This window comes from Hemiscyllium ocellatum, chromosome 40 (assembly GCF_020745735.1).
Source record: "Hemiscyllium ocellatum isolate sHemOce1 chromosome 40, sHemOce1.pat.X.cur, whole genome shotgun sequence".
NCBI classification, from domain to species: Eukaryota; Metazoa; Chordata; class Chondrichthyes; order Orectolobiformes; family Hemiscylliidae; genus Hemiscyllium; species Hemiscyllium ocellatum.
The window spans coordinates 2,697,945-2,712,213 of NC_083440.1; the positions used below are offsets into that span (position 1 = coordinate 2,697,945).

The following is a 14,269-nucleotide window of genomic DNA, read 5'->3' on the forward strand; positions in this document are numbered from 1 at the left end:
CTCACACACACACACACTCACACACTCACACACACACACTGACACACTCACACACTCACACACACACTCACTCACACTCACACACACTCACACACACACACACACTCACACACACACTGACACACTCACACACTCACACACACACTCACTCACACTCACACACACTCACACACACACACACTCACACACACACACTGACACACTCACACACACACACACACACTCACACACACTCATACACACACACACACTCACACACGTTCGCACACACTCACACACACACTCACACACACACTCACGCACACTCGCACACACACACACTCACACACACTCATACACACACACACACTCATACACACACACTCACGCACACTCGCGCACACACACACACACTCACACACTCATACACAAACACACTCACACACACTCGCACACACTCACACACACACTCACACACACACTCACGCACACTCGCACACACACACATGCACACACACACTCACACTCACACAATCACTCACACACACACACTCATACACACACACAGACACACACACACACTCACACACACTCATACACACACACACTCACACACACACATTCACACACACTCACACACACTCACGCACACTCGCACACACACACGCACACTCGCACACACACACACGCACACACACACTCACACTCACACACTCACACTCATTCACACACACACTCACACACACTCATACACACACACACTCATACATACACACACACACTCGCACACACTCATACACACACTCACACACACACTCATGCACACTTGCACACACACACGCACACACACACTCACACTCACACACTCACACTCATTCACACACACACACACTCACACACACACTGATACACTCACAAACACACACTCACACACTCACACAAACACACACACACTCACACACACTCACACACACACAGCCAGCCCATCCGAACCTGCATCAGAAACCAACGCTCAGCATGGACGGGTTGGGCCGAAGGGCCTGTTTCCATGCTGTATGATTCTATGATGCTGTAGAACAGCACAGGTCATCAAAGGAAACAGGCCCTTCGGCCCAACCCGTCCATGCTGTCCCAGATATCCTAACCTAATCTAGGCCCATTTAGAGATGTACAGCACAGAAACAGGCCTTTCGGCCCAACCCATCCATGCTGCCCCAGATATCCTAACCTAATCTAGTCCCATGTGCCAGCACTTGGCCCATCTCCCTCTAACCCCTTCCTATTCATGTCCCCATCCACCTTTTAAATGCTGTCATTGTACCAGCCCCCACCACTTCCTCTGGCAGCTCATTCCATACACGTACCACCCTCTGGGGGAAAAAGTTACCCCTTAGGCCCCTTTCCCCTCTCACCCTAAACCTATGCCCCTCTAGTTCTGGACTCCCCCACCCCAGGGGGAAAAGACTTTGTCTATTTACCCTATCCATGCCCCTCATGGTTTTAAAAACCTCTATAAGGTCACCCCTCAGCCTCCGACGCTCCAGGGAAAACAGCCCCAGGCCGTTCAGCCCCTCTCCCTGTGGATCTCACCTGTCAATTTGTCAATTTAACATTATTGTGTCTGAGTGTGAATGTGCTAGTGATTGAACATGAATGTGAGTGTGTGTGAGTGTGTGTGTGTGTGTATGTTTGAGTGTGTGTGTGTGTGAGTGTGTGTGTGTGTGTGTATGAGTGTGAGTATGTGAGTGTGTGTGTGTATGTGTGTGTGTGTGTGAGTGTGTGTGTGTGAGTGTGTGTGTATGTGATGGTGTGTGTGTGTGAGTGTGTGAGTGTGTGTGTCTGTGTGTGTGTCTGTGTGTGTGTGTCTGTGTGTGAGTGTGTGTGTCTATGTGTGAGTGCGTGTGTGAGTGTGAGTGTGTGTGAGTGTGTGTGTGTGAATGTGTGTGAGTGTGTGTGAGTGTGTGTGAATGTGAGTGTGAGTGAGTGAGTGAGTGTGTGTGTATGAGTGTGAGTATGTGAGTGTGTGTGTGTGAGTGTGTGTGTGTGTGAGTGTGTGTATGTGAGGGTGTGTGTGTGAGTGTGTGTTTGTGTGAGTGTGTGTGTGTGTGAGTGTGTGTGTGTATGTGTGTGTGTGTCTGTGTGTGAGTGTGTGTGTGTCTATGTGTGTGTGTGTGTGTGAGTGTGTGTGAGTGTGTGTGTGTGTGAGTGTGAGTGTGTGAGTGAGTGTGTGAGTGTGTGTGTGTATGTGTGAGTGTGTGTGTGTGAGTGTGTGAGTGAGTGTGTGAGTGTGTGAGAGAGTGTGTGTATGTGTGTGTCTGTGAGTGTGTGTGTGTGTGTGAGTGTGTGAGTGAGTGTGTGAGTGTGTGTGAGTGTATGAGTGTGTGTGTGAGTGTATGAGTGTGTGTGAGTGTGTATGTGTGTGTGTGTGTTGGTCTCAGGTACCTCAGGGTTGTGTTCCTGGATGTATTCTGAATTAATCTCCCTCTGTGTGTGTTAGCAGAGCCATGTACCTACACAACGCCGACGGTCACACCACCACGCATCGCAACAGGTGAGGCAAACCCTTGGCCAGATATGAAGGGAACCACAGACATAGTTTGCATTGTGATAGCACCAACAGGATGGCTCTGATTGCCCCAAAGCTCTCCAGAGGGGTGGCCACCCAGCTCAGATTTGACCCCAGGTTGTGTATGCAGAACGTTGGAGCAGAGTAGGGGCTGGAGGGGGTTACAGAGATAGGGAGGGGGTGTAGGGGCTGGAGGGGGGTTATAGAGATAGGGAGGGGGTGTAGGGGCTGGAGGGGGGTTACAGAGATAGGGAGGGGGTGTAGGGGCTGGAGGTGGCTACAGAGATAGGGAGGGGGTGTAGGGGCTGGAGGGGGGTTACAGAGATAGGGAGGGGGTGTAGGAGCTGGAAGGGGTTACAGAGATTGGGAGGGGGTGTAGGAGCTGGAGGGGGTTACAGAGATAGGGAGGGGGTGTAGGAGCTGGAGGGGGTTACAGAGATAGGGAGGGGGTGTAGGGGCTGGAGGGGGTTACAGAGTTAGGGAGGGGGTGTAGGGGCTGGAGGGGGTTACAGAGATAGGGAGGGGGTGTAGGGGTTGGAGTGGGTTACAGAGATAGGGAGGGGGTGTAGGGGCTGGAGGGGGTTACAGAGATAGGGAGGGGGTGTAGGAGTTGGAGGGGGTTACAGAGATTGGGAGGGGGTGTAGGGGCTGGAGGGGGTTACAAAGATAGGGAGGGTGTGTTGGGGGTTACAGAGATAGGGAGGGGGTGTAGGGGTTGGAGGGGGTACAGAGATAGGGAGGGGGTGTAGGGGCTGGAGGGGGTTACAAAGATAGGGAGGGTGTGTTGGGGGTTACAGAGATAGGGAGGGGGTGTAGGGGTTGGAGGGGGTTACAGAGATAGGGAGGGGGTGTAGGGGCTGGAGGGGGTTACAGAGATAGGGAGGGTGTGTTGGGGGTTACAGAGATAGGGAGGGGGTGTAGGGGTTGGAGGGGGTTACAGAGATAGGGAGGGGGTGTAGGGGGTTACAGAGATAGGGAGGGGGTGTTGGGGGTTACAGAGATAGGGAGGGGGTGTAGGGGTTGGAGGGGGTTACAGAGATAGGGAGGGGGTGTAGGGGCTGGAGGGGGTTACAGAGATAGGGAGGGGGTGTAGGAGCTGGAGGGGGTTACAGATATAGGGAGGGGGTGTAGGGGGTTACAGAGATAAGGAGGGGGTGTAGGGGGTTACAGAGATAGGGAGGGGGTGTAGGGGGTTACAGAGATAGGGAGGGGGTGTAGGGGGTTACAGAGATAGGGAGGGGGTGTAGTGTGATATTCTCCACCCTTAGATGACGATAACTCTATTTCCCACCAATATAAGTGTCACCTTTTCCCTGTTTCGGTGGGCCATTGCTAAATGACGTTCTGGGCCAGCAGGAGGTGTGGAGGTGGGACCGTGGGTGTGAGTCACTATCCCAGCAGGGACTATGTGAGTGGAACCCTATCTGGGCAAGGACTGTGAGAGTAGGACCCTATCCCAGCAGGGACTGTGAGAGTAGGACCCTATCCCAGCAGGGACTGTGTGCGTGGGACCCTATCCCAGCAGGGACTGTGTGTGTGGGACCCTATCCCACCAGGCCTGTGAGGTGGGACCCTATCCCAGCAGGAACTGTGAGGTGGGACCCTATCCCAGCAGGAACTGAGATGTTGGGTCAGTATCCCAGGAGGGACTGTGAGGGGAGGGGACCCTATCCCAGCAGAGACTGTGAGAGTAGGACCCTACCCCAGCAGGGACTGTGAGAGTAGGACCCTATCCCAGCAGGGACTGTGAGAGTAGGACCCTATCCCAGCAGAGACTGTGAGAGTAGGACGCTATCCCAGCAGGGACTGTGTGCGTGGGACCCTATCCCAGCAGGGACTGTGAGAGTAGGACGCTATCCCAGCAGGGACTGTGTGCGTGGGACCCTATCCCAGCAGGGACTCTGTGTGTGGGACCCTATCCCACCAGGCCTGTGAGGTGGGACCCTATCCCAGCAGGAACTGTGAGGTGGGACCCTATCCCAGCAGGAACTGAGATGTTGGGTCAGTATCCCAGGAGGGACTGTGAGGGGAGGGGACCCTATCCCAGCAGAGACTGTGAGAGTAGGACCCTATCCCAGCAGGGACTGTGAGAGTAGGACCCTATCCCAGCAGGGACTGTGTGCGTCGGACCCTATCCCAGCAGAGACTGTGTGCGTCGGACCCTATACTACCAGGCCTGTGAGGTGGGACCCTATCCCAGCAGGAACTGTGAGGTGGGACCCTATCCCAGTAGGGGGTGTGTGAGGAGGGACCCTATCCCAGCAGGGACTGTGAGGTGAGACCCTATCCCAGCAGGAACTGAGATGTTGGGTCAGTATCCCAGCAGGGACTGTGAGGGGAGGGGACCCTATCCCAGCAGGGCTGTGTGAGGGGTACCCTATCCCAGCAGGAACTGTGAGGTGGGGTGCTATCCCGGCAGGGAGTGTGTGAGGAGGGACTCTATCCCAGCAGGAACTGTGAGAGTAGGACCCTATCCCAGCAGGGACTGTGAGAGTAGGACCCTATCCCAGCAGGGACTGTGTGCATGGGACCCTATCCCAGCAGGGACTGTGAGAGTAGGACCCTATCCCAGCAGGAACTGTGAGGTGGGACCCTATCCCAGCAGGGACTGTGAGGTGGGACCCTATCCCAGCAGGGAATGTGATGTTGGGACAGTATCCCAGCAGGGACTGTGAGGGGAGGGGACCCTATCCTAGCAGGGCTGTGTCAGGGGTACCCTATCCCAGCAGGAACTGTGAGGTGGGGCGCTATCCCGGCAGGGAGTGTGTGAGGAGGGACCCTATCCCAGTAGGGACTGTGAGGGGAGGGGACCCTATCCCAGCAGGGCTGTGTAAGGGGTACCCTATCCCAGCAGGGACTGTGCGGTGGGGCGCTATCCCAGCAGGGAGTGTGTGAGGAGGGACCCTATCCCAGCAGGGACTGTGAGGGGAGGGGACCCTATCCCAGCAGGGCTGTGTAAGGGGTACCCTATCCCAGCAGGGACTGTGAGGTGGGGCGCTATCCCGGCAGGGAGTGTGTGAGGAGGGACCCTATCCCAGCAGGGACTGTGAGGGGAGGGGACGGACCCTATCCCAGCAGGGCTCTGCGAGGGGTACCCTATCCCAGCAGGAACTGTGATGTTGGGACAGTATCCCAGCAGGAACTGAGAGGTTGTGGCCCTATCCCAGCAGGTACTGTGATGTTGGGACAGTATCTCGGCAGGGACCGTGAGGTGGGGCTCTATCCCAGCAGGGACTGTGATGTTGGGACAGTATCCCAGCAGGGACCGTGGGGTTGTGACCCTATCCCAGGAGCCACGTCAGGAGCATGTCCCAGGAAATGATTCCAATGTTTGTGTTGCTGTAGAAATTCAGCAAGTTCGCCTGATGGAGGGTCCTAATCGTTGCTCTGGAAACCTCGTATTGACCTTGACGACAATCCAAACTGTCCGCGTCTGTCCCCAAGGATTCTCCGTGTCCGAGGCTGCTGTCGTCTGCAGGGAACTGAACTGTGGTTCCCTACACTCCATAAGGAACGGCAACTTCTTTTCCAATTTGACTCACAAGGTGTGGGAGCACACGGTCAAATGTCACAATAACGAGACTCAGTTGAAGGACTGCCACAGAGTCACAGAGACCTGTAATTCAGCGGGCTCTGTAGGGATTGTTTGCACAGGTAGGAAAGAATCTTCACCCGATCACTTCCTCTCCCTCACTCGCTCCACTTCACTCAACCAGGTCTACCCTCTCTCCCTCCAAACCCCTCCCTTTCTCATTCATCCCATTTCCCCCATCCAACTCCTTCTAGAATTCTCTCCCTATCCTATCTATTTCTCTTTCAGCCAATCCCATTCCTATTCCAGACTCCATCCAATTGTCCTTTTTCTTCATTTCCATTCTTATTCCCTCTCGTTATTGACTTGGCGTTTATAGTTGGTGCTGTGCTCTCTTTCTCTGTCCACTTCACTTTCTCGCTCTATTTATCTCTGTTCCTCTCCCTTTCCCATTTTTCGCTCTCTCTCTCTCCTTTTATTATACTCCATCCCTTTTCCATCCTCTCAGCATCTCTCCCTTTCTCTTTCACTCCCCCTCTGTCACTCTCTCACCGTCCTCACCTCACATCTCTCTTTCCTCCTCCTGGCTTTTGCACTCTCTCTTTCCGTCATCCTTTATCTCTCTCTCTTTCTCTCTCTCTCTCTCTCTGCATTGATTTTGTGTCCTCTCTTTATTTCTTGATCACTGCTTTACTTTCTGGAAATCTCCACATCTGTCTCCCTCCTTTTTCTCTGCTGCCTCTCGCTTTCTTGTGCTCTCTTTCCCACTCTCTCTGTTGCATTCTCTCTCTTTCTCACTTTCTCATCCCACCCCTCTCTCTTCTCCCTTTCTATCTGTCACCTGTCTCTTCAGTTTGTCCATTCCTTGTCAGTCTCTCCCCCTTGCCATCCCTCCTTCTCACTCTCCCATTACCCCTTCTCATCCACTGCCTGCTCTCACTCTCTTCCTTCATCTCTCTCTCCTGCCTCTTTTGAATTTGTCCATTCTTTCTCACTTGCCCTCTCTCTTTCCCACACTCACTCTCTCTCACCTCCTTCCTCTCATTTTATCTCACTCGTTCTCACTCACTCACGCTCTTTAATACGACTTAGCACTTAACACCTGCTAATCTCTTGTCCACAACCACCAGGTCGCTTCCTCTCCATCTCTGCTCTCAGTCCCTCTCGCCCACCTCCCTTCCCCAAGCTGTTTATCAATCATGGTCTCTCTCTCTCTCTCCTCTGATCCCCCTCTCATGTTTATTTACTGTGGTCTCTCTCTCTCTCTCTCTCACTGTTTATTTACTGTGGTCTCTCTCTCTCTCTCTCTCTCTCTCACTGTTTATTTACTGTGGTCTCTCTCTCTCTCTCTCTCTCACTGTTTATTTACTGTGGTCTCTCTCTCTCTCTCTCACTGTTTATTTACTGTGGTCTCTCTCTCTCTCTCTCACACACACTGTTTATTTACTGTGGTCTCTCTCTCTCTCACTGTTTATTTACTGTGGTCTCTCTCTCTCTCTCTCTCTCTCACTGTTTATTTACTGTGGTCTCTCTCTCTCTCTCTCACTGTTTATTTACTGTGGTCTCTCTCTCTCTCTCTCTCTCTCACTGTTTATTTACTGTGGTCTCTCTCTCTCTCTCTCTCTCTCACTGTTTATTTACTGTGGTCTCTCTCTCTCTCTCACTGTTTATTTACTGTGGTCTCTCTCTCTCTCTCTCACTGTTTATTTACTGTGGTCTCTCTCTCTCTCTCTCTCTCACTGTTTATTTACTGTGCTCTCTCTCTCTCTCTCTCTCACTGTTTATTTACTGTGGTCTCTCTCTCTCTCTCTCTCTCTCTCACTGTTTATTTAATGTGGTCTCTCTCTCTCTCTCACTGTTTATTTACTGTGGTCTCTCTCTGTCTCTCTCTCTCACTGTTTATTTACTGTGGTCTCTCTCTCTCTCTCTCTCTCTCTCTCACTGTTTATTTACTGTGGTCTCTCTCTCTCTCTCTCTCACTGTTTATTTACTGTGGTCTCTCTCTCTCTCTCTCTCACTGTTTATTTACTGTGGTCTCTCTCTCTCTCTCTCTCTCTCTCTCACTGTTTATTTACTGTGGTCTCTCTCTCTCTCTCTCACTGTTTATTTACTGTGGTCTCTCTCTCTCTCTCTCTCTCACTGTTTATTTACTGTGGTCTCTCTCTCTCTCTCTCTCTCTCACTGTTTATTTACTGTGGTCTCTCTCTCTCTCTCTCTCTCTCTCACTGTTTATTTAATGTGGTCTCTCTCTCTCTCACTGTTTATTTACTGTGGTCTCTCTCTCTCTCTCTCTCTCACTGTTTATTTAATGTGGTCTCTCTCTCTCTCTCTCTCTCTCTCTCACGGTTTATTTACTGTGGTCTCTCTCTCTCTCTCTCTCTCTCTCTCACTGTTTATTTACTGTGGTCTCTCTCTGTCTCTCTCTCTCTCACTGTTTATTTACTGTGGTCTCTCTCTCTCTCTCTCTCTCTCTCTCTCACTGTTTATTTACTGTGTTCCCTCTCTCTCTCTCACTGTTTATTTACTGTGGTCTCTCTCTCTCTCTCTCACTGTTTATTTACTGTGGTCTCTCTCTCTCTCTCTCTCTCTCTCTCACTGTTTATTTACTGTGGTCTCTCTCTCCCTCTCTCTCTCTCACTGTTTATTTACTGTGGTCTCTCTCTCTCTCTCTCTCTCTCACTGTTTATTTACTGTGGTCTCTCTCTCTCTCTCTCACTGTTTATTTACTGTGGTCTCTCTCTCTCTCTCTCTCTCACTGTTTATTTACTGTGGTCTCTCTCTCTCACTGTTTATTTACTGCGGTCTCTCTCTCTCTCTCTCTCTCACTGTTTATTTACTGTGGTCTCTCTCTCTCTCTCTCTCTCACTGTTTATTTACTGTGGTCCTCTCTCTCTCTCTCTCTCTCTCTCACTGTTTATTTACTGTGGTCTCTCTCTCTCTCTCTCTCTCTCACTGTTTATTTACTGTGGTCTCTCTCTCTCTCTCACTGTTTATTTACTGTGGTCTCTCTCTCTCTCTCTCTCTCTCACTGTTTATTTACTGTGGTCTCTCTCTTTCTCTCTCTCTCTCTCTCTCACTGTTTATTTACTGTGGTCTCTCTCTCTCTCTCTCTCTCTCACTGTTTATTTACTGTGGTCTCTCTCTCTCTCTCTCTCACTGTTTATTTACTGTGGTCTCTCTCTCTCTCTCTCTCTCTCACTGTTTATTTACTGTGGTCTCTCTCTCTCTCTCTCTCTCACTGTTTATTTACTGTGGTCTCTCTCTCTCTCTCTCTCTCTCTCACTGTTTATTTACTGTGGTCTCTCTCTCTCTCTCTCTCTCTCTCACTGTTTATTTACTGTGGTCTCTCTCTCTCTCTCTCTCTCTCTCTCACTGTTTATTTACTGTGGTCTCTCTCTCTCTCTCTCTCTCACTGTTTATTTACTGTGGTCTCTCTCTCTCTCTCTCACTGTTTATTTACTGTGGTCTCTCTCTCTCTCTCTCTCTCTCACTGTTTATTTACTGTGGTCTCTCTCTCTCTCTCTCACTGTTTATTTACTGTGGTCTCTCTCTCTCTCTCTCTCACTGTTTATTTACTGTGGTCTCTCTCTCTCTCTCTCTCTCACTGTTTATTTACTGTGGTCTCTCTCTCTCTCTCTCTCTCTCTCTCACTGTTTATTTACTGTGGTCTCTCTCTCTCTCTCTCTCTCTCACTCACTGTTTATTTACTGTGGTCTCTCTCTCTCTCTCTCTCACTGTTTATTTACTGTGGTCTCTCTCTCTCTCTCTCTCTCTCACTGTTTTTTACTGTGGTCTCTCTCTCTCTCTCTCTCTCACTGTTTATTTACTGTGGTCTCTCTCTCTCTCTCTCTCTCTCACTGTTTATTTACTGTGGTCTCTCTCTCTCTCTCTCTCACTGTTTATTTACTGTGGTCTCTCTCTCTCTCTCTCTCTCACTGTTTATTTACTGTGGTCTCTCTCTCTCTCTCTCTCTCTCTCACTGTTTATTTACTGTGGTCTCTCTCTCTCTCTCTCTCTCACGGTTTATTTACTGTGGTCTCTCTCTCTCTCTCTCACTGTTTATTTACTGTGGTCTCTCTCTCTTTCTCTCTCTCACTGTTTATTTACTGTGGTCTCTCTCTCGCTCTCTCTCTCTCACTGTTTATTTTACTGTGGTCTCTCTCTCTCTCTCTCTCTCTCACTGTTTATTTACTGTGGTCTCTCTCTCTCTCTCTCTCTCTCACTGTTTATTTACTGTGGTCTCTCTCTCTCTCTCTCTCTCTCTCTCTCTCACTGTTTATTTACTGTTGTCTCTCTCTCTCTCTCTCTCTCACTGTTTATTTACTGTGGTCTCTCTCTCTCTCTCTCTCACTGTTTATTTACTGTGGTCTCTCTCTCTCTCTCTCTCACTCACTGTTTATTTACAGTGGTCTCTCTCTCTCTCTCTCTCTCTCACTGTTTATTTACTGTGGTCTCTCTCTCTCTCACACTGTTTATTTACTGTGGTCTCTCTCTCTCTCTCTCTCTCACTGTTTATTTACTGTGGTCTCTCTCTCTCTCTCTCTCTCTCACTGTTTATTTACTGTGGTCTCTCTCTCTCTCTCTCTCTCACTGTTTATTTACTGTGGTCTCTCTCTCTCTCTCACTGTTTATTTACTGTGGTCTCTCTCTCTCTCTCTCTCACTGCTAATTTACAGTGGTCTCTCTCTCTCTCTCTCTCTCTCTCACTGTTTATTTACTGTGGTCTCTCTCTCTCTCACACTGTTTATTTACTGTGGTCTCTCTCTCTCTCTCTCTCTCTCACTGTTTATTTACTGTGGTCTCTCTCTCTCTCTCTCTCTCTCTCTCTCACTGTTTATTTACTGTGGTCTCTCTCTCTCTCTCTCTCTCACTGTTTATTTACTGTGGTCTCTCTCTCTCTCTCTCTCTCACTGTTTATTTACTGTGGTCTCTCTCTCTCTCTCTCTCTCTCACTGTTTATTTACTGTGGTCTCTCTCTCTCTCTCTCTCACTGTTTATTTACTGTGGTCTCTCTCTCTCTCTCTCTCTCTCCCTCACTGTTTATTTACTGTGGTCTCTCTCTCTCTCTCCTCTCTCACTGTTTATTTACTGTGGTCTCTCTCTCTCTCTCTCTGTTTATTTACTGTGGTCTCTCTCTCTCTCTCTCACTGTTTATTTACTGTGGTCTCTCTCTCTCTCTCTCTCACTGTTTATTTACTGTGGTCTCTCTCTCTCTCTCTCTCTCACTGTTTATATACTGTGGTCTCGCTCTCTCTCTCTCTCTCTCACTGTTTATTTACTGTGGTCTCTCTCTCTCTCTCTCTCTCTCACTGTTTATTTACTGTGGTCTCTCTCTCTCACTGTTTATTTACTGTGGTCTCTCTCTCTCTCTCTCTCTCTCACTGTTTATTTACTGTGGTCTCTCTCTCTCTCTCTCTCACTGTTTATTTACTGTGGTCTCTCTCTCTCTCTCTCTCACTGTTTATTTACTGTGGTCTCTCTCTCTCTCTCTCTCTCTCACTGTTTATTTACTGTGGTCTCTCTCTCTCTCTCTCTCTCACTGTTTATTTACTGTGGTCTCTCTCTCTCTCTCTCTCTCACTGTTTATTTACTGTGGTCTCTCTCTCTCTCTCTCTCACTGTTTATTTACTGTGGTCTCTCTCTCTCTCTCTCTCTCACTGTTTATTTACTGTGGTATCTCTCTCTCTCTCTCTCTCACTGTTTATTTACTGTGGTCTCTCTCTCTCTCTCTCTCTCTCTCACTGTTTATTTACTGTGGTCTCTCTCTCTCTCTCTCTCACTGTTTATTTACTGTGGTCTCTCTCTCTCTCTCTCACTGTTTATTTACTGTGGTCTCTCTCTCTCTCTCTCTCTCTCACACACTGTTTATTTACTGTGGTCTCTCTCTCTCTCTCTCTCTCACTGTTTATTTACTGTGGTCTCTCTCTCTCTCTCTCTCTCTCTCACTGTTTATTTACTGTGGTCTCTCTCTGTCTCTCTCTCTCACTGTTTATTTACTGTGGTCTCTCTCTCTCTCTCTCTCTCTCACTGTTTATTTACTGTGGTCTCTCTCTCTCTCTCTCTCTCTCACTGTTTATTTACTGTGGTCTCTCTCTCTCTCTCTCTCTCTCACTGTTTATTTACTGTGGTCCTCTCTCTCTCTCTCTCTCTCTGTTTATTTACTGTGGTCTCTCTCTCTCTCTCTCACTGTTTATTTACTGTGGTCTCTCTCTCTCTCTCTCACTGTTTATTTACTGTGGTCTCTCTCTCTCTCTCTCTCACTGTTTATTTACTGTGGTCTCTCTCTCTCTCTCGCTCTCACTGTTTATTTACTGTGGTCTCTCTCTCTCTCTCTCTCACTGTTTATTTACTGTGGTCTCTCTCTCTCACTGTTTATTTACTGCGGTCTCTCTCTCTCTCTCTCTCTCACTGTTTATTTACTGTGGTCTCTCTCTCTCTCTCTCTCTCACTGTTTATTTACTGTGGTCTCTCTCTCTCTCTCTCTCTCTCTCACTGTTTATTTACTGTGGTCTCTCTCTCTCTCTCTCTCTCTCTCTCACTGTTTATTTACTGTGGTCTCTCTCTCTCTCTCACTGTTTATTTACTGTGGTCTCTCTCTCTCTCTCTCTCACTGTTTATTTACTGTGGTCTCTCTCTCTCTCTCTCTCTCACTGTTTATTTAATGTGGTCTCTCTCTCTCTCACTGTTTATTTACTGTGGTCTCTCTCTCTCTCTCTCTCTCACTGTTTATTTAATGTGGTCTCTCTCTCTCTCTCTCTCTCTCTCTCACGGTTTATTTACTGTGGTCTCTCTCTCTCTCTCTCTCTCTCTCTCACTGTTTATTTACTGTGGTCTCTCTCTGTCTCTCTCTCTCTCACTGTTTATTTACTGTGGTCTCTCTCTCTCTCTCTCTCTCTCTCTCTCACTGTTTATTTACTGTGTTCCCTCTCTCTCTCTCTCACTGTTTATTTACTGTGGTCTCTCTCTCTCTCTCTCACTGTTTATTTACTGTGGTCTCTCTCTCTCTCTCTCTCTCTCTCACTGTTTATTTACTGTGGTCTCTCTCTCCCTCTCTCTCTCTCACTGTTTATTTACTGTGGTCTCTCTCTCTCTCTCTCTCTCTCACTGTTTATTTACTGTGGTCTCTCTCTCTCTCTCTCTCACTGTTTATTTACTGTGGTCTCTCTCTCTCTCTCTCTCTCACTGTTTATTTACTGTGGTCTCTCTCTCTCACTGTTTATTTACTGCGGTCTCTCTCTCTCTCTCTCTCTCACTGTTTATTTACTGTGGTCTCTCTCTCTATCTCTCTCTCACTGTTTATTTACTGTGGTCTCTCTCTCTCTCTCTCTCTCTCTCTCTCACTGTTTATTTACTGTGGTCTCTCTCTCTCTCTCTCTCTCTCACTGTTTATTTACTGTGGTCTCTCTCTCTCTCTCACGTTTATTTACTGTGGTCTCTCTCTCTCTCTCTCTCTCTCACTGTTTATTTACTGTGGTCTCTCTCTTTCTCTCTCTCTCTCTCTCTCACTGTTTATTTACTGTGGTCTCTCTCTCTCTCTCTCTCTCTCACTGTTTATTTACTGTGGTCTCTCTCTCTCTCTCTCTCACTGTTTATTTACTGTGGTCTCTCTCTCTCTCTCTCTCTCACTGTTTATTTACTGTGGTCTCTCTCTCTCTCTCTCTCTCACTGTTTATTTACTGTGGTCTCTCTCTCTCTCTCTCTCTCTCTCACTGTTTATTTACTGTGGTCTCTCTCTCTCTCTCTCTCTCTCTCACTGTTTATTTACTGTGGTCTCTCTCTCTCTCTCTCTCTCTCTCTCACTGTTTATTTACTGTGGTCTCTCTCTCTCTCTCTCTCTCACTGTTTATTTACTGTGGTCTCTCTCTCTCTCTCTCACTGTTTATTTACTGTGGTCTCTCTCTCTCTCTCTCTCTCTCACTGTTTATTTACTGTGGTCTCTCTCTCTCTCTCTCTCACTGTTTATTTACTGTGGTCTCTCTCTCTCTCTCTCTCACTGTTTATTTACTGTGGTCTCTCTCTCTCTCTCTCTCTCACTGTTTATTTACTGTGGTCTCTCTCTCTCTCTCTCTCTCTCTCTCACTGTTTATTTACTGTGGTCTCTCTCTCTCTCTCTCTCTCTCACTCACTGTTTATTTACTGTGGTCTCTCTCTCTCTCTCTCTCACTGTTTATTTACTGTGGTCTCTCTCTCTC

General features: G+C 48.4%; 1 protein-coding gene across 3 annotated transcripts in view; it reads left to right on the plus strand.

Moving 5' to 3' along the window:
* The window catches only part of LOC132834529 (scavenger receptor cysteine-rich type 1 protein M130-like), a 68,395-nt gene that overhangs the window by 27,098 nt on the left and 27,028 nt on the right, over window positions 1–14,269 (plus strand). For 2 of the 3 annotated variants that reach the window (XM_060853447.1, XM_060853448.1), the window contains exons 4-5: window positions 2,477–2,530; window positions 5,891–6,199. In XM_060853447.1, the coding sequence (XP_060709430.1) occupies window positions 2,477–2,530; window positions 5,891–6,199 (363 nt within the window). The remainder of the gene's footprint in view (window positions 1–2,476; window positions 2,531–5,890; window positions 6,200–14,269) is intronic. The other variant, XM_060853449.1, reaches the window with a different exon arrangement.